This window comes from Dendrobium catenatum, unplaced genomic scaffold (genome assembly GCF_001605985.2).
Source record: "Dendrobium catenatum unplaced genomic scaffold, ASM160598v2 fragScaff_scaffold_81, whole genome shotgun sequence".
NCBI lineage: Eukaryota > Viridiplantae > Streptophyta > Magnoliopsida > Asparagales > Orchidaceae > Dendrobium > Dendrobium catenatum.
Window position 1 is genome coordinate 583,758 of NW_021318543.1, and position 23,622 is coordinate 607,379.

The 23,622-nt window shown below is 37.1% G+C and overlaps 1 protein-coding gene across 1 annotated transcript in view; it reads right to left on the reverse strand.

Moving 5' to 3' along the window:
- Positions 1 to 23,622, reverse strand: part of LOC110096499 (Golgi to ER traffic protein 4 homolog) — a 70,857-nt gene that overhangs the window by 40,648 nt on the left and 6,587 nt on the right. The window contains exon 4 of the mRNA XM_028696571.1: positions 6,649 to 6,730. Within this exon, the coding sequence (XP_028552404.1) occupies positions 6,649 to 6,730 (82 nt within the window). The remainder of the gene's footprint in view (positions 1 to 6,648; positions 6,731 to 23,622) is intronic.

Consider the following 23,622-nt stretch of genomic DNA (forward strand, 5'->3'; position numbering starts at 1 on the left):
AGTTTTCTTTTTAACCAAGCTTTGTGCTAGGAGTTTTTGATTAGTTTGTTTTCAGGATACCCTAAGATTCTTAGGGTGGATTCCATAGTTTAGGAGGAAATCATAGTGGAGTATAAGACCTTGCAAAAATTGGTTTACCCAGAGTCCTTCCCCTTTCCATTTGAAACCAAAGCAGTCAACGCCACAGGAAACAATAAAACCCCGGCCTTTCTCCAGTCTCCATCATTGATTTGGTTTCAATGCCTCTGGCCATCAGTTTCCAGACTGGGTAGCAGGTGATAGCCACGTTTCTACAGAATCCAGGAGACTGGACAGGATCCCAGAAAGTGAAAGCCTGAAATTTCTTTGAAGGGTTGCAGTTTTCTTCATCAAGAATCATTTCTTCTCAGGTAACTGCTAGATGTCCACCCATCCAATCTGTAAGAAATTGCCCGAACAGGTTAGTTTTCCAGCCAGAATCTGGTCCCAGGAAGAAAACCGAGAACCAGATTTGGCAAGGATCAATTGGAAGAGGTGATAACTTCGTTAATCTTCAATCAAGAAGTTCTCACATCAGGTTCTCTGTCTTTCTAACTTTGTTAATCTCAATAATTAGATCTTTATATGATCATTTGAACGCTGTTTATCCGGATTTTCTTTACTGCAGGTTGCTGGTGGGAATTCCACCCAGTTTTAAGCAACATTTCCACGCCAGCTACTCTCTGTTTTAGCCCGGGAGTAGAACACGGGACGGGAGGTCACCTTGGCCAGAGTTTCAGCCGGCAATTGTGGAAGACCCATCCAGTTCCATGCCAGAGCCTGTCAGGTCTCCGGAGCAGAATCAATCACCTACATTTATTGATTGCACCTACCTAGTCAAGAAAGAAAATCGGGACTGTAAACTTATTTTGGTTTTCTGTTCGGGTGTGTAACAGCGTATCACGTCTCTTTTGTAATCATATTCGGGAATAGAATTAGAATAGAATTGTTAAATTATATAGGAAACAGTTTTGAAATACTTCTTGGGCTGAAGTTGTTCTTAGTATTCTCTGTGTTTAGTGCCACAATGTCACTGTAGAGTCAAATTTGATATCAAAGCCCTAGGTTTGGATGCCACTAAGAGAAACGGACACTATCAAGCCAAGAGATAGCTATAGAGGACTCGCAATGTGAAATCCAACAACTACAACATAGACTAGCGGCAAGTGAGAAGCGTGAATATGACTAACATTCGATCCACTCAGATGACCACTGAGTTGAATGTGAGATGGAAAATGCTTGCAATCAAGCATTTCAAGAATTATCTAATAAGGACAAACATTAATCTAGAAGAGAATAGATTAGACGTTACTAGAATTTTAGGGTTAAAAAATACATTTCATATTTCGATGGTAGATTAAATCCTTATGATTTTATATCATGTTTAAAAGGCAAAATCGAAAATCGAGGCATTTTGTCTGAGCAAGGCAAGGCGTAAGCCTCAAAATTAAAAAAAAAAAAATTCAAGTAGTAAAAAAATTATAAATTATTCAAAAAATGACAAAATAATAAGTAAGTTGTGAATATTATGATTTGTTTGAAGATAAATATTACTATAATACAAGATTCAAAATAAATACTCACTTAAAACTGAAAACACGCCTACGATCAAAACCCAAGACAATCTCATTATCATTTTTACTGTCTTCAGAAGAATCTTCATAATTTATGTCAAAATCATCTTCAAAATTTTCTTCATCTATAATATATTTTTTCCTTATCCCCTAAATCATTTAATAATTCATTAGTTGTATTCTAAAATGAAACAATAAATTAATAATATAAAAAATAATTCATTATATTTAATATTATCTTTGAATGTTTTGAAGCTCCAATCCCACATCGTTTCCTTCTTTTATATATTTGGAGGGTATAAATGACACCAATTCAATAGACCTTTCAGTACTCACAGTAAATAGTTCATTGTCCTTATTGACATGAGTTTCCTTTTACTGGAATTTATTTGAAGTTACAATCCCACTTTGTTTCCTATTACTAGAATTTACTTTTTTTATGAAAATGATGGACATAAAGAAAAAAATAATATAAAGAAAGCAATACAAAGAAAAAGGTATATCTCTAAAATGATTTAGAGACCTGTTTAAAAAGTTTGAAGTTTATATTTTCTTAATGTTTTGATATGTTTATTTTTTATAAGAAGATTTCACCAAAAGAAAGCTCAAAATATACGAAGTATCTAGTGTTTCTTTCATTCCAAATGGTGTACAAGGCTTTCGCATCTTTATATGATCCTTGAAGCTCAAAATTTTGATGTGATTTTCAATTGTTATATAATTGTCTTTGAACTTGAAGGTCTACGTTAAATTTTATTAAATGTCATTAAATTAACAATTGCATGCTTTTTTCTTGTTTTCTATTTTCTTATTAGAAGAGATGAATATTTAATTAAATTGATAATATGAAAATTAATAAAATGAAATTCATGTGTGTAATTTCATGCATTAAGTTATATAGTTGCATTAAGAAATCCGACCCTATGAACTACATTAATTACTAAAAATATGTGGGAGTTTTGGGAGTTAGTTTTCAAATCTCAAATTAAAATTTAAAAACTAAACTATGCATCCTCAAAATATATCATCATAAATTAAAATAGCCTCATTTTCTTTCTCTTTATAATCTTCCACAGCATAATCTTTTTCATTGCCCCCCTTTTCAGGCAAAATATTATTATTCTCATCACATGTTCAAATTTTACCAAGAAAATGTTTCTTTCATTCCAAATATTCCAAGGAAACTTGACCAAGAAACCATTACAAATATCTTTGATTCTTTAGCATTATCTTTGATAAAAAGGACTCTCTATGAAGCAAAGTTCATAAATATTGGAACAAACATTTGAGAGAGCTACCAACATGCATTAACAAAAAATTGATATGTATTTGATTAAGAAAATGCCTTTTTGAGAGAGAAACTAGAAGAGTTGATGCTAGAATTCAAGCCGCTTACCTTCGCAACGAAACAGGTCGAACGTGAAAGCACCTTACCTTAGTTGTGAGCTCCTGTTGGATTAAATTAAACACAACGTTGCGAGCTCCTGTTTGGCAGTAAAAGAAGCAGGTGAGGCTGAAAGTTACAAAACTATCGAAATTTTGCTTCTCACAAAGAAGTCGAACCCCACACGGGCTTGAGCGGAAAGATTGATCGTCACCTATCACTCGGAAGAACTCATCCTGATATGAAGCAGGAGAGGTCGCTCGCTCGAAAGAATGCGTCCTAACACAAAGCGGGTGAGGCCGAAGCAATCGAGGCAAGCGAGGCCGAAGCAGTTGCGGCAAGAGAGGCCAAAGAAGCTGAGGCAGGCGAGGACAAAGCAGCTGAGGCAGGCGAGGACAAAGCAGTGTACATGAAGGAGAAGCAGAACTAGAGAGCGAGGCTGAAGAAGTGTACACAAAGAAACTAGAGAGAACGAGAATGAGAGAGTATTACAATAGCGGGAGTGCTTCGAAATAGAAGAAGCCCTAAGTCTAATAAGCGCGCTCGACTCACGCACGACTATATATATATATATATATATATGAAAAAGGCGTAAGTTCCATTTGAGTAGTCGAGGCTTAAGCCTTAGTGCGCCCACATCGCGGCTCGAGGCGTCCGCCTCAGATGTTTTTTAAAACCATGAATTTGCATACATTGGCTACATAAAGTACTAATGTGCATTTGAATAAAAAGGCATACCTACTGTTAAGCACATAAAAATTTTAAATTAGTGGCAAGCAAAAAATATGCATTCATTTTGCAGGAAAATTTTATTTGATTAAAAATGGTAAGAATAAAATGGTCACATGGGAGTAGATGAAAAAGAACTACAAAAAAGGTACATGACATTTCATTTTTAGGGAAAAAGTCTTATCAAACTTCATAATTTCAAAAAAGACACTCTTTTGCAGAAAAATATATAGATGAATCCGAACACTTGATGTTGAAATGTGTTGTAGTTGCACCCAAGGAGCATACCATTGCTCGATTCATTGGTGGTATGGGTCCCATAATATCTTACAGCTACTACAATATTCGACATTATATGATGTCACTAAATCAGCTCTAAGGGTAGAAGTGTAGAACAACAAAAATATAATACTAAGAACTCTAGTTTAGGACAAGAATCTTATAGAATTGTTAAAGAAACTTGTGATGGCACACCTGAATATTGCCTAAAAAACAATCCACCAAATATTTCAAAGCATCCAAAAATAGTAAGGCTAGCACATCTAATACTAAGAATTCACTTATAAAATGATTTGGATGTTTAAATTTTGAACACATTGCATCGCAATATCCTAATCGCAATGTTATGTTCTTAGTTGAAGAAGCCCCACCCGATTATAAAAATGAAGTAGAAGACACCCCTAATGATGAAGCCAAGCGCCTAGTATATGCTGATAATGGAGAGCTATGATGCACCGACACTTCTCCTCAAAGAGGCGTGCGGTGTCCGACACCGTGTCCGACACGACACTCGTCCGACACTCCTCCGACACGTGTCGGACACGCCGAAAACGTGTCCGATTAAAAAAATATTAAAAACAAATTGGACACGCGTGTCCAACACGCGTATCTTAAATATTTTATAATTTTTTTAAAATATAATTTCTTATATTTGGCGAGATTTAAACTAAATTTCTTATTTCCTATCCACAACACCAAATCAATGCCTGCATTTAATACCCATTCATCGAATATTCTCATTTTCATTTCTCTTTGGTAGTGAAAGTATTTTCATCTCCTCTTTTTTTGCACAATTACAAATCTTTCTCTTATTGAACCCGAGTTGAAAGCAGTGATATTCAATGATGATGATATTGAAGGCCAAAAACAAACCTCTAAAGCTAATCATACTAGTTGAAGCTTGAATGCTTGATGTTGTAGTAAGTCATTATTTGCTTATATTTTTGTGGTTGTACTAGATATTTTATACTAAATATTTTATATTATAAGCTAGACAAGTTATCATGTCATTCATTTATTATTGTTTGTCGTTTTTAATATGATATTACATTAATATATATATATACTATATAAAAAAATGTATTGCCGTGTCTGCGTCGTACCCGTGTCCTATATTTTCAAAAAAAGCCGTGTCCCGTGTCCGTGTCGTGTCCGTGTCCGTGCATCATAGATGGAGAGTTTCTTATTATTCAACAAGTTTTAAATACCACCATAAACCAAGTATCAAGGTGGCTCCGCCGCACTACCTTTTGTGCTAGATGTATGATGCAAGGAAAATTGGGCAATGTTATCGTTAATTATGGGAGTTATGAAAACATGATGTCCTCAATGATGGTAGAAAAGTTAAACTTGCCTAGACAATATCACCCTACACCTTACAAACAAGCTTGACTTCATAAAGGGAAAGAAATAAAGGTGATCAAACTAAGTTTAGTACAGTTTTCTATAGGAAGGAAATTATATAAGAGGTTTGGTGCGAGAAACATATGGATGCTTACCATTTACTTTCAGGAGGGCCACGGCAATGTGATAAATTTTGTCTATCACAATCAAAATAATACTTATATATTAAAGTGTGGGGACAAGAATGTGGTATTGATGCCTTTAAATAAATAATTTCAGGAACTAATTCAATAATCTCCAAATCAATGTTCATAAAAGCTATGCAAGAATTCCCACACAAAAAAAAATCAAGAATAAGAGTATATAGTAGAAAAGATTAAGCCTTCATTGTAGCAATAATATGATGACTTTTCTACCAAATATAGGCATATAAATTGGGTTGTGAATTATTTTCACAAGTGCAATACAAACTACAACAAAAATCGGGTGTTTAAAATAGAATCGTTGATGCTCATAGTCGATGATATTCTTTCATTAGTACTCTCTGGTTGTAGTTGGTGAGATTCACAATGATCAAAAGAACTTTATTCCAACAAAGGAGAATTTTACAAGAAATGGTTGCCCTACCAAAATTCAAAATTGCAGTACTTTCACCTCGCTATGAATAAGAAAATGTTTAATACATTAGAGACTAGTCTACTTCAATCCAGGAAGAATGACAAAGTTAGAGAAAGGAGGGTCATTTCAATTAATTAAAAAAACTACTTAAAAGACAATTTTCCCTTCTTCCCTCTAGTTATCCTAGGGAGTTTTTGGTGGGTTTGTTTTCAGGATATATTGATCTTCTTAGGGTGGATTCCCTCATTCGTTTTAAAGAAAGTTGTGTTCCCATAATAGCTCTATGAGTGCCTTTACAAAAAGCTACAGTTGCTCTAAATGGACCCTAAATTCTAAATAGTAATAAAAAAGCATGACTACACATACAAGGATTCAACTAACCAATGGATTAACCAACAGATGAATGAAGACATTAGTCATTCAAAATTTGAGTTGAACTAAGACTCCATTCTTGTAAGAAATTGCAATCACTGCTTCAAAAACATACAAGAAAAATAAGCTAGTTAAAAGGGCTTCTAAAGAACATTGTCTATATGTGCAGCTTCATACCTAAACTACAAGGCATGCATGGCATCTTTTTCATAAATGCGATGCAGCACATTTCAAATCAAAAAGCAGGCTGGCTACATCCAAAAATAAAGACAAAATAATCTGCATAAAATAAAAAAGCACAAATGCTACTGTCAAGAAAATGAAACTGACCAAGCGTTTCTTCACTAAAAGGATACTTTCCTTTGACAAGAATCTCTACAAACAAAGTGGCTAGTTCAGCTCCAGAAGTAACCTATAAAATTTGCAAAATAATAATTAGAAATTTAACCTCTTGAAAAGGGAAAATTGGTGAGCAAGTAAAAACAAATGAGCGATCGAGCAAAAGTAATCATTACTAGTAATATGATGCATGCCCAATACAACAACAACATTAAGCCTTTATCCCACTATGTGGGGTCAGCTAGATGAATTCTTTTTCTCCATTGTGTCCAATTAAGAGTCAAATTCTCATTTAAATCTAATAAAAAAGATCAATTCTAATATTTTCTAACCAAGTCTTTTTAGTCTACCCCTACCTTTCTTAACATAAGGCAAATCTAATACATCTACTCTCCTAATCGGATCATCGGAAGGTCGTCGTTTTATGTGATCAAACCATCTAAGGTGACTCTCTCTAATCTTATCTTCCACTTGAACTACTCCAACCTTTTCAAGTATATGCTCAATTTGTATCCTATCTCTAAAATTAAAGACAATCGTCCATCTGAACATCCTCATCTCTGCAATACTTAACTTAATATTATGCTTCTCTTTTAATGGCCAACATTATGCGCCATGAAACATTTCTCACCACCATCTTATAGAATTTTCACTTAAGTTTGAGAGGGGGACTTTTCTATTACACAACAAGCCCGATGCATTCCTCCACTGTAGCCATCCAACTTAATTTTGATGGACTAGCCGATTTAATTGGGAGGAAATTATAAAGTTTCCTAATCAAAAGGGAATTGTTTAGAAATTTTCTTAATCAAAGGGGAATTGGAATTGTTTAGGAAAGTTTTAATCACAATTGATAGGGAATTATTTATATCAAGAGATCTAATTTGAATTCAAAAAATCTAAGAGGGAATTATTTAGGGAAAGGGAGGAGGAATCAAGGGGAAATTGTTCAGAAAAATTTTAATTATAATTGGGAATGAATTATTTAGGACAATATATCTAATTTGAATTCAAAATTTAAGAGGGAATTATTTAAGGAAATGGCACTGATTTGGGAGGGTATTAGGGGGAGCCTAGTTAAGGCTAACTATGTTGTTATTTTGGGAGGAGGTGATTTGTGTTTGTTGTAGTTTTTTTTTAGAGGGCTTTAGCCGGCGGCTAGGGATTTAGGAGAGCTGGATCTTCCTCTCCAATTGAACATCCAATTGTATCTTGTTTTTTCTTTGATATATCTTTCAATAAAAGTTCTTGTATGTTCTTCTTCCTAGTGTTTTCAATTTCTACATCCACTTCCTATCAAAATTCTACTAATAATATCCTCATCTATTTCACCATCACTATGAATAATAGACTTAAGATATCTAAAGCGTGTACTCTTATTAATGAATTGATAGCTCAGAGACACAATCCCCCTCCTAAATATATTACTACTAAAATTGCACTCCAGATATTTGGTTTTAGATCTACTCAAATGAAGACCTTTAGACTCTAAGGTTGACCTCCATAATATGATGCATGTCAAATGCTAATATAAAAACCAACATTATTTATCATGCAAACTACAGACTTTGGAAGTAAGAGAATTACAACAAATGCAAATCATTATGCAATAATAATATTAATCCTTATGCAATAATAATATCAGATGACATGAAATGCATACAAAAGGCCTAGGTATTTGCATGGGACATTCATTGCTGATCATTTGGCTTTTAATTGAACAAGCAATGGTGTGGTCAAGTCAATCGACGACAAGTTGTGCAGGTGCTCCTTGGCCAATCTCCCGGTTTGTGTTCAACTCATGACTCATTCCCATATCTCCCGGTTTGTGTTCAACTCACGACTCAGTCTCATATCTCCCGATTTGTGTTCAACTCACGACTCATTCCCATATCTCTTGCCCAAGTAGTTTTAAGGTATCTAGTCATGTGAGTTGTAGTGACATATTATTTGGTTCTCTTGTGCTAACCTACATCTATGAGAAGTATATTATGGGTAGCTATCCACTACCAGTTGCTTGAGGAGAGATTAAGGATTCAACATAGGGTAGCATACTTGCTCGTGGCATCCATCTAACAATGAATGATTTTATGTGTTGGGCTTATGAAACACTGCAATTTAGTACTCGGCCCTTGCTGCATGGCAGTATTCTTGACAAATCAGAGCTTGGTCTATATGCACTCGTCCATCAATACTAAGCATTATCATATCATCCAAGAGAGCCCACCTCATAGTAAATGATGTCGATTCCTCCTATCACGAGACATCTCATCGGATCCTCAGCTTTTTCCATGTTTATGGCCCTATTTATTCTGCAAAATGAATATGTTGTCCCAGTATTCATCTAGTTATACATGTTTTTTTTAGATTATCACTTTGTTGAGCTTTTACACACAAACGAAATTTGTCTAAGTTGAACAACATCATTGCTCGATATGATCAGGGCTATTTATGGACATTTCACGGTGTGGTGATAAGGATCATTAAGCTTTTCCATGTCGACCAAGCTTTAACTAGCAAAATGCGAACCAAATAAAAACTTATGATTCTGCTCGATAAATAATATGTATGGTAGTACTAAAACAGTACTGATCCAACTACACTAAATAGTTCAAGTTAAGCTTGAATAAAAACCTACTAAGCTTCTTAAATTGTTAAAGCCTTAAAAGAATTAAAACTACAGTTATGCTTATAAAGGAGTTTAAGCTGCCCCTTGGCTTGGGCAAGCTTAACTCTAGGTTTATTCATTGAATTTTGTATTAGAATGTTCGACCTAAGGTGCTTGGAGCACTTGGTTTTGATTCAATAACAACTAAAATTGACGGCCACTTGGTTTCTAAATCCACGTGACCTCTCCAATGGCTTTGTGCAAATTTTAGCGGCATGATTTATTGATTTTATTTGGCTCCTTCGGCATCTGTTAGGTTAAAGCTTGTTTTCTTGACTACAAGAATAAGATTATTTAACTTGACATGTACTTGCTTAGAATAAAGTAATAGATGGTTATTCTCATATCTCTAAGTCAAGATTATCAATTGAGTTAATTATGTGGAATAAATAAGCAACTTAGCCATTTAAATTTTGAGAAAATCCTAGTAAGAGAATTTTGGAAAACACGATAGAAAAACTAAAGTTATTTGTTGAGAGGCTATACAGCCTTTCATCGCTCAATCAATTTGCACCCATGATTTACAGCTCTTATGTTTTGCTCAATTCTTGCAAACAAAGCTCTATGGTCATTCAAATTAACTTTAATATTTTGCAGTAAGAAGAATTTGATCTAATCTGAATTTTTTAAACTTGATGACTATACCTAGACATTAAGAGGTATCACCAGATATTTTAGTTCATAGGTTACATTCAACCGCATGAAAGTTTGAATATGGGATGAGCTTTTAAATTGAAAGGCTTTACTCAGCCATTATGAGGTTGCAACAAGGTTTTTAGGCTCGTATGCAATGTTAAGCCATATGAAGGTGGCTTGAAGGCTTGAATCCAACTTAAGCTTTATGGTTTTTCAAATTAGCTCATTCTTGTAGGATTATATTGAGTCTTAATCATTCAAAAAGTGAAGTTGTCAAGCGATCAAGTCAATCATGATCTCCAAACTTCACTGATCCTCTGTAGCATGTTTTGCATTGAATCAGCTCACAAATAACTCCAAAAAAACTCTCAAGGACTTACTAAATCACACATTGTACATATTAAGATAATGTAATGTTAAACATTGAATAATAATAATAATAATAATAATAATAATAATATGTTACGCCTGGACCGGTCCGGTTCTACACCCGACGGCCCAAAGTCGGGCGGAACCAGGCGGAACGCGCGCAGGAGCGGGATTTGCTGGGCCCAAACAGCAGCTAAAACGCATGGGGGGAGGGAAAATTTTTGAATGAGAGGATGTTTTAGGAAGTCCATTATTGTCCTTTATGATTAATTTGTATAATTAGGAGTTTTTGGGGGATTGGCTCCTCATCTTGAATTTTGAATTTTCGTTTGAGATCTAGGTTTTGTTTTGGGCTCTTGGCATCGCCGGAGATTGTGGAGAGTACGTTCTTCCTCTCGGATCGAAGAACAATTGTATCTTGATTATCTTGCTTTGCACCTAGTGGAATACAAGTCTTTAAACTGGTTGTTTTCTCGCAATTTCTCCCTGTTTCTTGTCGTTTCTCCGCTGTGGACAGCAGTTTTACTATTGGTTTTTACTGATTTGGGATAGGATTACTTGTGACAAAAGTATTTCCTATCAAATTGGTATCAGAGCGTCGATTTGGGACCACCGGCGGCTGAAATTCTGAAATTTCAGCAAGTTTTTCTTTTCCGGAAGAAGAATATTTGGGATCCGTTAGAAGAAAGATGGCCGGAAAGAAGGTGGAAGCATTAGAAGGCGAGTTCGGACAACTAAAGACAGATCTGGAGGGAAAGTTCCTGGAAATCTCCACCAACAATGACAGGTTGGAAGGGAGGTTCGCGCTATGGAAGAAAATGATGAGAAACTATTGGAGATGAAGACCAATCCGGAGACATCGGAAGTGAGAGAGACTACTGACGGCCAGGCGTAGGAGGAAATCCAAACCCAATCCGGGGGAGGAGGAATCCGGAGGTGGAGATTCTTGAAGGGGACGACGACATGCCACCTCTAGAGCCACTTCTCTAGAGAGGAAGATGAGCATGGGAAATGATCGTCGGGTGCTGATTTTCAGCGTCGAGGTGCTGATTTTCAGCGTCGAGGTGTTGATTTTGGAGGCAGACGGGGGAATATGAAGGTAGTGCAGATTTTGGAGAAAGGATAGAAGAGTATTAGCGTCGAGGTGCTGAATTTCAGCGTCGAGGTGCTGATTTTGAAAGAGGAAGGGGGATTATGACGACGAACTCGGATACCAGCGTCGGAGGAGGACGGGAACGCTTGGGAGCTTTTCCTTTCGAGGAATGGGAGGTATGGAGATACCGGGGAGAATCCCAAGGTGAGGAAATTGAAGTGCCTGTTTTCGAGGGGGAAGACGGCCATGGCTGGATATACAAGGTGGAGCGTTACTTTGCTGTCAACGGGTTGACGGAGGATGAGAAGCTTGACGGCGCAGGATTGTGTCTGGAAGGAAAGGCTTTGGCATGGTACCAGTGGCGTGACGGAGGGAGCCATCCGGAGTTGGAGGGAGTTCAAGGACTGCCTATTAGAACGTTTCGAGCCGATGGGGGAGGAGATTTCTATGAGCAGTTCTTTGCCCTGACTCAGGAGGGGACGGTGGCGGATTATCGGGATAGATTTGAGTACTTGGCTAGCCGATTGGATCACATCTCAGAGTCGGCCCTGGAGGGAAACTTCATGAAAGGGCTTAAGCCTGAGATACGAACCGCTGTCAGAGTCTTGGAGTCGAGGAACCTAGGGAGGGCTATGGAGTTAGCCCAGTTGGTGGAGGATCAGAAGAAATCTGAAGAGGAGCTCGGGGAAACTATTCGGGAGGGTCGCACAGGATGATGACTACTATCTTACCTTCAAAGGTGGGATCCTCAGGGAGCCTGAAGGAGGCACCAAAGGAGAGAACGGGAGGAGGAGGAAACGGGGGACAGTTCAAACGGCTGACCGAGAAGGAGATGCAGGAGAAGAGGGCAAAGGGGTTATGTTTTCGATGTGATGAGAAGTACATGCCGGACACCGGTGCAAGGATAGAACACTTCAGGTTCTCCTCGTGTGTGAAGACGAGGAAGACGAAGAGGAGGTGGAGCGGGTCAGAAGGAGAGGAGAAGCTGCACCTGGATGTGGCAGAAGTCCTCTCTGAACTCAATAGTGGGATTCACTCCGAGTCACACTATGAAAGTAAGAGGAGAGATAGCTGACCGCGAAGTGTTGGTGTTGATCGATAGTGGTGCAACCCACAATTTCATTTCAGCCCATATCGTGGATCAGTTAGGGATGGAGCTAGTCGACACAGGAGGCTATAGGGTGATGATGGGCACGGGGAAGGTGGAGATGGGGAGAGGAATTTGCAGGGGAGTGGTCCTGACCATCCAAGGGTACAGGTCAGGGAGGATTTCCTCCCTTAGAATTGGGAAGTACAGATGTCATCCTGGGGATGAAATGGCTACAGACTCTGGGGAGAACCAAGGTCAACTGGGGTGCTTTGAGGATGGAGCTAATGATAGAAGGGCAGAGGAAGGTGATCCAGGGGGATGCAGGGCTGACAAGAGCAGTCGTATCTCTCAAATCCATGATCAGATCCATACAGGAGGTGGGAAGGAGGATTTTTGGTGGAGCTTCAACGTTTGGAGAGGGTCAGTGTGGGGGAAGAAGCAGACATTCCACAGGTGGTGCAACCGCTCATACAGCAGTACAGGGAGGTGTTCCAGCCACCCCAGGGATTGCCACCCCTTAGAGAGCAGGAGCACGCCATTCTTCTGAAAGAGGGAGTGTCACCAATCAGTGTTAGACCATATCGCTACCCCAGATTCAGAAAGATGAAATTGAGAAGTTGATCAAGGAGATGTTGAGGCGGAATCGTCAGACCCAGTGGTGAGTCCTTTCTCCAGTCCAGTCTTATTGAGTCAAAAAAAGAGGATGGGAGCTGGAGGTTTTGCGTGGACTACAGAGCCCTGAACAAGGAGACAGTACCGGACAAATTCCCCATTCCAGTGATTGATGAGTTATTAGATGAGCTGCAAGGAGCGGTGGTGTTTTCAAAAATGGACCTTAAGTCTGGCTACCACCAAATCAGAATGAAGGAAGGGGACATTCAGAAGACTGCCTTCAGAACACACGAGGGGCACTATGAGTTCTTAGTGATGCCATTTGGGCTCACTAACGCCCCCACTACCTTTCAGTCCTTGATGAACAGGGTGTTCAGGCAACACTTGAGGAAGTTTGTGCTGGTCTTCTTTGATGATATTTTGGTGTAACAGCCAGACCGAGGAGGAACATTTAGAGCATCTTAAGGAGGTTTTGGGGATCCTACAGGCACATCAGCTGAGAGCTAATTTAAAGAAGTGCAGTTTTGCCCAATCAAGGGTGGAATATTTGGGACATATAGTGTCTCAAGAGGGAGTTGCAGCTGACCAGTCCAAAATTGAAGCAATGCAGAAAATGGCCCTACCCAAGAACATCAGGGGGTTGAGAGGTTTCTGGGAACTGACGGAATACTATAGGAGGTTTTGTGAAGGGGTAAGTTCCATCGCCTGGCTATTGACGGAGGGCAGTTGAAGAAAGACAACTTCTCCTGGGGTGATGCAGCGACCCAAGCCTTCGAAAGGTTAAAGAAAGCCATGACCACTGTACCAGTTCTAGCACTCCCAGATTTCAGCCAGGTATTCGTGGTAGAGACTGATGTGTCAGGGTATGGCTTAGGAGCAGTATGATGCAGGAATCACCGGCCTATAGCATATTTCAGTCAGGTGCTATCGACTAAGGGCTAGATTGAAATCAGTGTATGGAGAGAAGCTGATGGCCATAGTCTTGGCCATTCAGAAATGGCGCCCTTATCTTTTGGACGACATTTCGTTGTTCGGGACCGATCAGAGAGTCTGAAATACTGCTGGAGCAAAGGATGGTTACTGAGGACATCAGAGGTGGTTGTCAAAGTTTGTTAGGCTATGATTTTGAGATCCAGTATCGGTCGGGGTGGAGAATAAGGCAGCTGATGCCTTTGTCCTAGGTGTGTGGGGGAACTTCAGGAGGCGGCAGTTTCAATCCCTTTGATTGATTGATTGGGGGGCCATCCCAGGAAGAGAGTATGCAGAATGAAGAATGAGAAGGTCAGGGAAGGCTTGGTGAAGGGCAGTAGTAACATTCAGGTACTATCTGGAGGGAGAGAGGCTACTCTATCAGGGAAGGTTTGTGATGCCACGAACATAATGTACACATCCCTCACATATTGCAGGAATTCACACGGCAGTGCAGTTGGGGGTCATTCAGGAGTACATAAGACATATAGGAGGTTGGCATCGAGCTCTACTGGAAGGGATGTATATAGGATGTTGAGGAGGATGGTGGCAAGGTGTGAGGTGTGTCAGAGAAATAAATACATGGCCATGGCACCAGGGGGACTGCTCCAACCATTAGCACTTCCAAACAGAGTATGGGAGGAAGTCTCTATGGATTTTATTGACGGCCTACCTCGTTCAGAAGGGTTCACAGTCATTTTGTTGTGGTGGATCGACTCAGTAAATATGCACATTTTATCCTCCTACGACATCCTTACACCGCAGTGTCAGTGCGGCACATTTATCAGGGAAGTGGTTCGGTTACACGGAATTCCAGAATCTATAGTGTCGGACAGAGACAAAGTGTTCCTCAGTCAGTTTTGGAGAGAACTGTTCAGAATGCATGGCACAACTCCCAAGAGGAGCACCGCGTACCACCCACATACAGATGGACAGACAGAAGTGGTAACCGGAGTTTGGAGACATATTTGAGTTGTTTTGCCTCTGAAACACCCAGGAAATTGGCTAAATGGTTTACCGTGGCGGAAGTACTGGTATAACACTTCGTACCATTCGCATCCAGATGACCCTTTCAAGTGCTCTATGGAAGAGACCCCCGCACACTTAGTACATTATGGGAAGGGACATACACCTATCTCTTCAGTCGAACAGTACTTAGAGAGAGGGACCAGGTGTTGGAAGAGTTGAAAAAAACATCTGGAGAGGGCACAAACAAATAATAAAGAAGCGAGCAGATACTCACAGAAGAGCATACAATATGAAGTGGGGGAGAAAGTGTTTTTAAAGCTAAGACCTACAGACAGAGATCAGTGGCTAGCAGGAGGAACGAGAAGCTGGCCCGAGATACTTTGGCCCCTATGAGATCTTGGGGAAGGTTGGAGCAGTAGCGTATCGCCTGAAGTTACCTCCCTATGCTACTATACATCCGGTATTCCATGTGTCACAGTTGAGGAGAGCCTCGGGGAGCACGCAATTAGCACCGTATTACAGCAACAATGACGGAGGATTGGGAAGTGATATGGAGCCCTCGAGCTTATGGGGGTAATGATCAGATCAAGAGGCAACAAGGAAGTGTTGATTCAATGAAGACTCCCTGAGTTCGACGCGACTTGGGAGCCGTTTGAAAGAGTGAAAGAGCAATTCCCCTCCTTTCACCTTGAGGACAAGGTGAGTTTTTGGAGGGAGTAATGTTACGCCTGGACGGTCCCAGCTGGACCGGTCCGTTCTACACCCGACGGCCCAAAGTCGGGCGGAACCAGGCGGAATTCGCTGGACCCAAACAGCGGCTAAAACGCATGGGGGAGGGGAAAATTTTTGAATGAGAGGATGGTTTGGAAGTCCATTATTGTCCTTTATGATTAATTTGTATAATTAGGAGTTTTGGGGGATTAGCTCCTCATCTTGAAATTTTGAATTTTCGTTTGAGATCAAGGTTCGTTTTGGGCTCTTGGCATCCGCGGAGATTGTGGAGAGTACGTTCTTCGCTCTCGTATCGAAGAACAATTGTATCTTGATATCTTTTTTAGCACCTAGTGGAATACAAAGTCTTACTGTGTTTCTCGCATTTCTTCCCTAGCTTTCTTGCTCGTTTCTCGCTGTGGACAAGCAGTTTTATACTATTGGTTTTTTACTGAATTTGGGATAAGGAATTACTTTGTGACAAAAGTATTTCCTATCAGAATAATAATAATAATCAGAAATTGAGTCCACTAATGTCAGTTTAAATTAACCAACATTTGGAGTCTTTTTCTTAATATGCCACGAGAGGGGAAACAAAAGGGTTGAAAAAAGATACAACGATGGGAAGATGGAAGAGAACTAAAGTGATTGAGAGGAAGAGGCGAAGTCGTGTGTGAGCTTACAGACAATCAAGCAAGAGAGAGACACTACAAGATAGTAAGAAGATAGGAGATAGAGAACAAGAGATGAAGGGGATCAGGTGAATGGAAGAGGGAGAGAGAGACCTGAGAACAGCTGGCAAGTGAGTTGGATAGATAGACCAAAATTGTGAGTGAAGTGTGCAACGCGAAATGAGCATGGAGAACCAAAATTTTCTCAAAATGAACTCTAAATCCTAATTTTTTTAATAGGACAATTTAAATACATACCAACTTTAATAACATCTTATTTACATATCTAACACCTTAAACTTTAATATTACATGAGTACCCACCCTACATTATTATTTTAATATCAAATATACCACTACATTTTCTTTCCTACCACCTCATATATTTCATTTCTATCCATCATATTGTGGTATGAAAATGAATATGGGTGGTATGTATGTAATATTAAAGTTTTAGATGTTAATATGTAAATACATTAGTATTAAGTGTATGTATGTAAATCTCCCTTTTTTATATTGTAAAGATAAATAATAATTTAGATTTATGTTAAGATTTTCCAATTTGCAACAATCTTTTGAATTAAGATTGAAACTTGACAAGCGCACTAACAATAATGAATCGAAATAAAATAAATTTTAAACTCCTAATGGATATACTTGAGAATTTATTAAATTTTAAAATAGATTCAAATCAATGATATTTCTATGCATATTCGAAATTTAAGAAGATAACAATAGATTTTAACCCTTATTACTATTATTAAATTAATTATTATTGGGAAATATAACTGATTATAAATAATTTATATATTGGATGAACCTTGATAAAAGTTAGAATAAAATTACCTAAAAAAATGTGTATAAAAAAAAATTTAATGTAAAATTTATGTCCTTTATCTTTAAAATCACTTTAGAAAATATTAAAATTGCAAATTTAAAAATATATTTTCAAAGAGCATAAAAAGATAAAATTTTAATGTTATAATACATTTGAATTTAAAATTAGATTTAAGTAATCTAATTGAAATTATATATACATATATATATATAAGGGTTTGCAAATATTAATGAATATTTGTTTAAATAAAAATAGAGATTAATTAAGAATAATTTTGATGCTTAAAAAGATGTTATCAAATAAGGTGCTTATATATATATATATCAATTATTTTCATATGTGCGGTAAAAGTAGAAATACTCTTATTCTTTCTTTTACTTTATTTATAGTTTGTCCGGAATGTCCTTGGACACAAAAATTATTATTAGAATCTAGCTCCTCTCTCTCTATATAAGGGGAGTAGTTTGTAGGAGGTGTGCATATTTTTTTAGAGTCCCTTTTAAGTTTGTAGGATATTCTGGTTTACAATAAGATCAGTAAATTTTTTCTACACCATCAATAGTAACCTTGAACACAAAAATTATTATTAGAATCTAGCTCCTCTCTCTCTATATAAGGGGAGTAGTTTGTAGGAGGTGTGCATATTTTTTTAGAGTCCCTTTTAAGTTTGTAGGATATTCTGGTTTACAATAAGATCAGTAAATTTTTTCTACACCATCAATAGTAATTGATTATTCTATATATATGTATAGAATATCTTATACGTAATTATGTATGATTATAGGTGCCAAACTATTGGAATAAGAATAGGAATTAAAGTGAAACAAGTAATCTAAACTTGAGGTGAGTACTCATGTGTCTAATTTATGGTAATGATGTTGTTTCTACTAAATCAAATGCATCGGTCATTATTAATATTCGTTAATCAACTCTTATTGCAAACTAAGTTTTGATTTAATTATGTTAGGAAAAAAATTAGTCATATTGAAATGAATAATAGTTTTTATTGGCATTTAATTGTTTATCGCATGTCATTTAATGTTACTATTAAAGATATGAAATGATATGTAAAATATTAAAAAAAAGGACTATATGAGAAAAGCTTGAATGTGTATGTTTGATTGATGAAGTTCACCCTCTTATAATTTTGATTAGAGAGACAAAATACTCGCGCATTTAAATTTAAAAAGGTATTAGAAAAGACAATAGAAAAAGAAGTATCATAAAAAGCAAAAATTTAAAAGATAGCTCTTATGATGGTTGTATTATTTCCAAAGATAGATAAGATGAGATATGATATAATTATTCTTTTAATGGTATTATTGTAATTCTAATGAATATTTGAAAGTCTTTTGCATTATCATATATAAATACAATTATTTTATGTTTTAATATTCCTTTATGCTACTATAATTTAGAAATATGATGCATTCATTAAGTGTATTATAACTCACTCCAGTCTTTTAGCATATGTATACTAGTAAAATATCGAAAAATTAAATGAGTTAAAGAGGAGAAAATGTACATCATATATGAGACACCACAAAAGAGAGATGTACTTCCGATGACTATATTTTTTTTATCTTAAAATGAACTTTATAGTTTTAGTAGCTCTTTCAATATATTGAGAGTTATTTGTTATTGGTTAATGTTAGTAAATAAAATTTTAAAAAAAACTCCGTCCAACTATCTATTCCCACCTCAGTATCCTAAAACACTTGGTTGGGTCATAACAATGTAGAAGGCTTCTAGGCCTATTACAACTATGAGGCTTTTATGCATGACAAGTGGCTTCGAAGCTTTTCTTACTCATTTGAGGGAGTTTTAAGCCCAAAGGCTTTGTTCATGTATCATGAGTCAAGTTTAATGACTCATAGGCTTTTCTCACTCGGATTACTTAGTGAGGTCTATGAGTCGAAGATTTAGCTCTTATATCTCAAGTTGATTTTATGGCATATAATTCTTCTCACTTACAGGGTTATTTGGTTTGATGAAAAAAAAAAAGTAAAAGTAATATAGTGTAAAATGAATAGTGCATTTAAAATATTTTAGAACCGCTTAGTTGAGTATAAAATAAACGCAATATATTAGTTTTGGTGTTTGTTTGAATTAAAATAAATTCAGTTTAAACCGAACAGTGATGGTCAGAGAAGTCTTGATGCATAGCAATTTATGGTGGTCAGCGAGACACGGCAGCGATGAAGGGTGGAAGGTATTCAGAAATTAGACTTTTGAATTTTATTAAATGATAAGTTTCAAATTCCTAAAAAATTAATCAAATGACAAGTTTCAAATTCCTCAAAATTTTATTCTATATTTCATTTCATCAAATTAAATGCCTACATTGTTAAAGCCTCGACATTTACAATACTTTATACCCAAAATACATCAAACCAAATAACCACTAAATTAATTTGAAGTTTTATGACCTAATGTTTATCAAAAATTTAAATTTTATAGATTGTAGAGTGTAGACTTTCTCCCTCAATTATTCAACAAGCTTTACGGCTCAAAGCATTACTCTTGCAAGTGAGTCAAGTTTTATGGTGCATAGGCTTTTCTCACCACAGGCTCCTAAAATTCGTGCCCGACTCTCTTAAGAGAATGTGATTCAGAGTATAGAATTTTCATAGGCGTATTAGACTATAGATAAAACATTGCCCAAAAATTTCGCCCTAATTTTGCAAAGTCCTTAAGATCTTGTTTCAACTTTTCCATCAGTGCAAGTCCCTATGATTACTTACCATTTCCGATGGCAAAAAAACTTTTAATTACAACTAGTTATTTGATAGGCTCTAAGTGCTTAACATACAATTCTTGTTATTTTTATTTTAAAATTGTAATAAATTTATTGTCATTAGTTTAAAGAGAATAGTAGATGAATGATGATAAACCCGATCAAGCTTATGTGATTCTATCATCTTGAATTATCATGGTACTTAATATACTTAGTTAGCAAAGATAACCAACCTTACATGATCTAAGAAACCTTATCGACAATCATGGATTGTGCTTTCCAAGGGGACCACATAGACATGGGGTAAATATTTATCTAAGGGGACTATTTTAAGTAAACCTTAAATGATAAAGGCATTAAACCCTATCAAGTGCATTATATGATTCCTAACTCAGGTGGGTCGACGTCATTAGAGAACATCTAGGATAAAGATATCACTATAATATATTGATGTTATTTGCAACAAAATTATCTAATCAAAGGACCTGATCATAAAAATGTTGTGTCATTTGGTGACAAAACATCAGTTAGAGGATATGTATCACTTCTTTACTGGCATGAGATTTTTATAGAGTAATCATAATGATGTAATTGACATGACACTTCTCTTTGTGAGCTAAAGTTAGTCAAAAAGTTAACATCCTCGGCAAATGGTTATAAAAGGTGAATGATTTTTGTTTTAAGTTTAAGGCAATAAATTTTGCTAAATATTTTTTATAGGCCCCACAATACCTGGATTTTATATTTATAGGCATTTTATAAACAACGTCCCCTCTGATTGAGAATTTAAAAAAATACAATTATCATCAAGGTCAAGTCTAATCAGCCCTTACCTTTGTGATGAGGATCAGACTAAATATGTGGGAATCATATACTTAGGGAAGCCAACTCAAGAACATGCTTATATATTGGTGAATTAACTTTGCAAAAAAAGAGGTGGTGAGGTTTCAAAATTAGTCTCGAAGCGACATTGTTTGTATTCATATTATTTTTCAATCTATGTAGCATTATGCAAACTTTTTGATTTCGGTGATTTGTTGCATCAAACATTACACCACACACACAATGTCATAATAATCGCGCGACCCGTGACCTGCAACGATGTACTACTGTTTTGTCTCATTTGAAATAATTTCGTTCATGGGGGCGTCTATTCAAGAGATGTACTACTTGTTCGCATGACATGTTGTTTGGACATCGAGCATGTACAAATCCTTTTTAGTGATTAATATAAACGTCACTTATAGCACATGTGCAACCCGTGAAGTGTAATAGGTTAGACCATTTTTGTTTTGTTTAAAAACAATTCACGTAAACTCATTTATGTGAATTCATTTTCATTGAAACGAGCACGTGACCTTTATTTTTAGTCTATTGTTGCTCATATTTTATTCGCGTGTGCATACATCGTGAATCTATTAGTGATCATTACAAGCTAGAAACCAATAAGTATATTTCAAAAAGACAAGATTTATTTATATATGGCTTATATTCACTCGGGTGGGCCTCATATAAAATCATTTTTTAATCTACAAATAAGACCCGCTTTAATTCATTTTCATGCCCTATTCATTTCACTATATGTGTTATTGAAAGATTCTAAGTGCTCAGGAGAGTTCTTTAGTGCAATCAAGAGATTTTGTACATGCAAGCGAGCTTACAAGTTCATCACAAATCCCCTGTAAGCCCAATTCAAGTTATCATTATGTGCTCTATTATGGCTCTTTTCAATTCTTCTAGCATGACTTGTATATAATTTTTTTGTGTTCATTTAGTTTCAATTTGTAATTTTTTTTTTCAATTTTAGTTATGTTTAAGATCCAAAATGTCATTTAAGTTAATATTGTTTTGAGTCTTGTCATTAGAAATTTCAGCAACATTTTGATGTCACCATCACACAACAGGGGTGAAAGATAGGGAGAGAGCGTGTGACCTAGGGAAAGGTGGAGAGAAAAAGAGAGAGCACTAGAGTGCTAAAGATAGTAAGAGTTAGAAAGAAAGAGATAGAGAGAAAAAAAGAGAGAAGTGGAGAAAGAGAGGGAGAGGGATTGAGATAGGGAGAAAGAGAGATAAAGGGAAGAAGAGAGATAGAGAGCTAGAAAGAAAGATTGGAAGAGAGAGAAAGTGAGAGTGTGAATGGGAGAGAGATAAAGAGGTAGAGAAAAGAGCTCCATTGAGATCTCCAATAGTGGCTACAAATATGCACATGTCAAAATCTCCCTTTCTCCTTTATTTGTATTTTTCCAGTTCAGGCCCTCTCTGATGAGCTATTGCACAACTCCCTCCTTCACACAGTTGAGCTCATCACAGCATTCTTCCCACAAGCTCCTATGCTCAATTCCGCCTCAGGTTTCATTGATACATTCTCCTAAAGAACTTCATACTCGACTTCCTCGCTTCTTCGTCACCAAGGGCTTCAAGTACTTGCAAGGAGTGAGCAAGATTAAAGAGTGAGAGTGAGAGCGAGGGGTATAAGAGGATTGTGCGCCAATTTGAACGGATGTGGGCTAATTTTTTCTTTGTCGCCAAGGGTTTCAAGTATAAGTACAGGGAAGTGAGGAAGGGGTATGGGCTCGGGTATGGTGTGGGAATGGGAGGAGAGGAGGGATTTTTTATTTGATAATAATAAGATATATAATGATTTCTCATAAAACTCTTATCACTCGCACACGTCAAAATCGTGTCATCACCACGTGTGTGGGCGAATTTTCAAATTACTCCCATACCCAAGCAATGAGTATCTTAGTTGTTTAAAATGTCCTAAATACATAGTTGTAGACCATTTTGTGAATGGGCACTGCTTGGGTGACTACAATTTTTTATCGAATTATTTTGAAGCAATTTTGTGTGAAACCCTATCCACTGTCAGCCTTCTTCACCACTTTCGCCTTATTTAATTGTATCAACGTCGAAATAGTTATCGAGGTCAACACTCGCTATGCTTAATAAACGAGCTATATGTCTCAAAGGCTTTTCTCTTGAACCACAAGTCAAGTTTTCTAGCACCTAGGCATTTCTAATTTGGATTAATGGGTGAGCTTTATAACCTAGAGGCTTTGCTTTATCAAAGATTTGATGTAGGCAAGGGGGGGTCAAAACAACTTGATCCTTTTGTCCTTGGGCTGCTTGCTGTTTCTCGATTTGGCCCTTTGGCTACTCTTGGTTGGGCTTTGGATTCTCTGGTTGTGAGCTGAAATTTTGAGATCTACTTGGTGCTAGCTCATTAATGCTTTTCTTCTACTTAGTCAGCTCATAATTTGGCTTTAATTAGGTTCATTCCACTTGCCTTTGACTCTTTGGTTTTCCCTATGCTACCTCTTCACCTTCTTGTGTCTCTTTGGTTTCTTCTTTGAGAATAAAAGCTGACTGACTCTTTGGATTTCTCCTTGGCTATTTCCCGTAAATTCCCTGCCCCGTTCCCTGTGATGGCTCCTCGGGTCCCTCTCTGGCTAGGTTTCCCTTGGCTCTCTGACAGGGTTTCCCGTGGCTTTCTCCTCCCTGTTTCCTGTGCAGTTTATGGTAGCTGTTTTGTAATAAATGATAGCTGTTTGGGAGTTCTTTTTGGACAGAATTTGGACTGCCTTTTGGCCTTCCTCTTCCCCT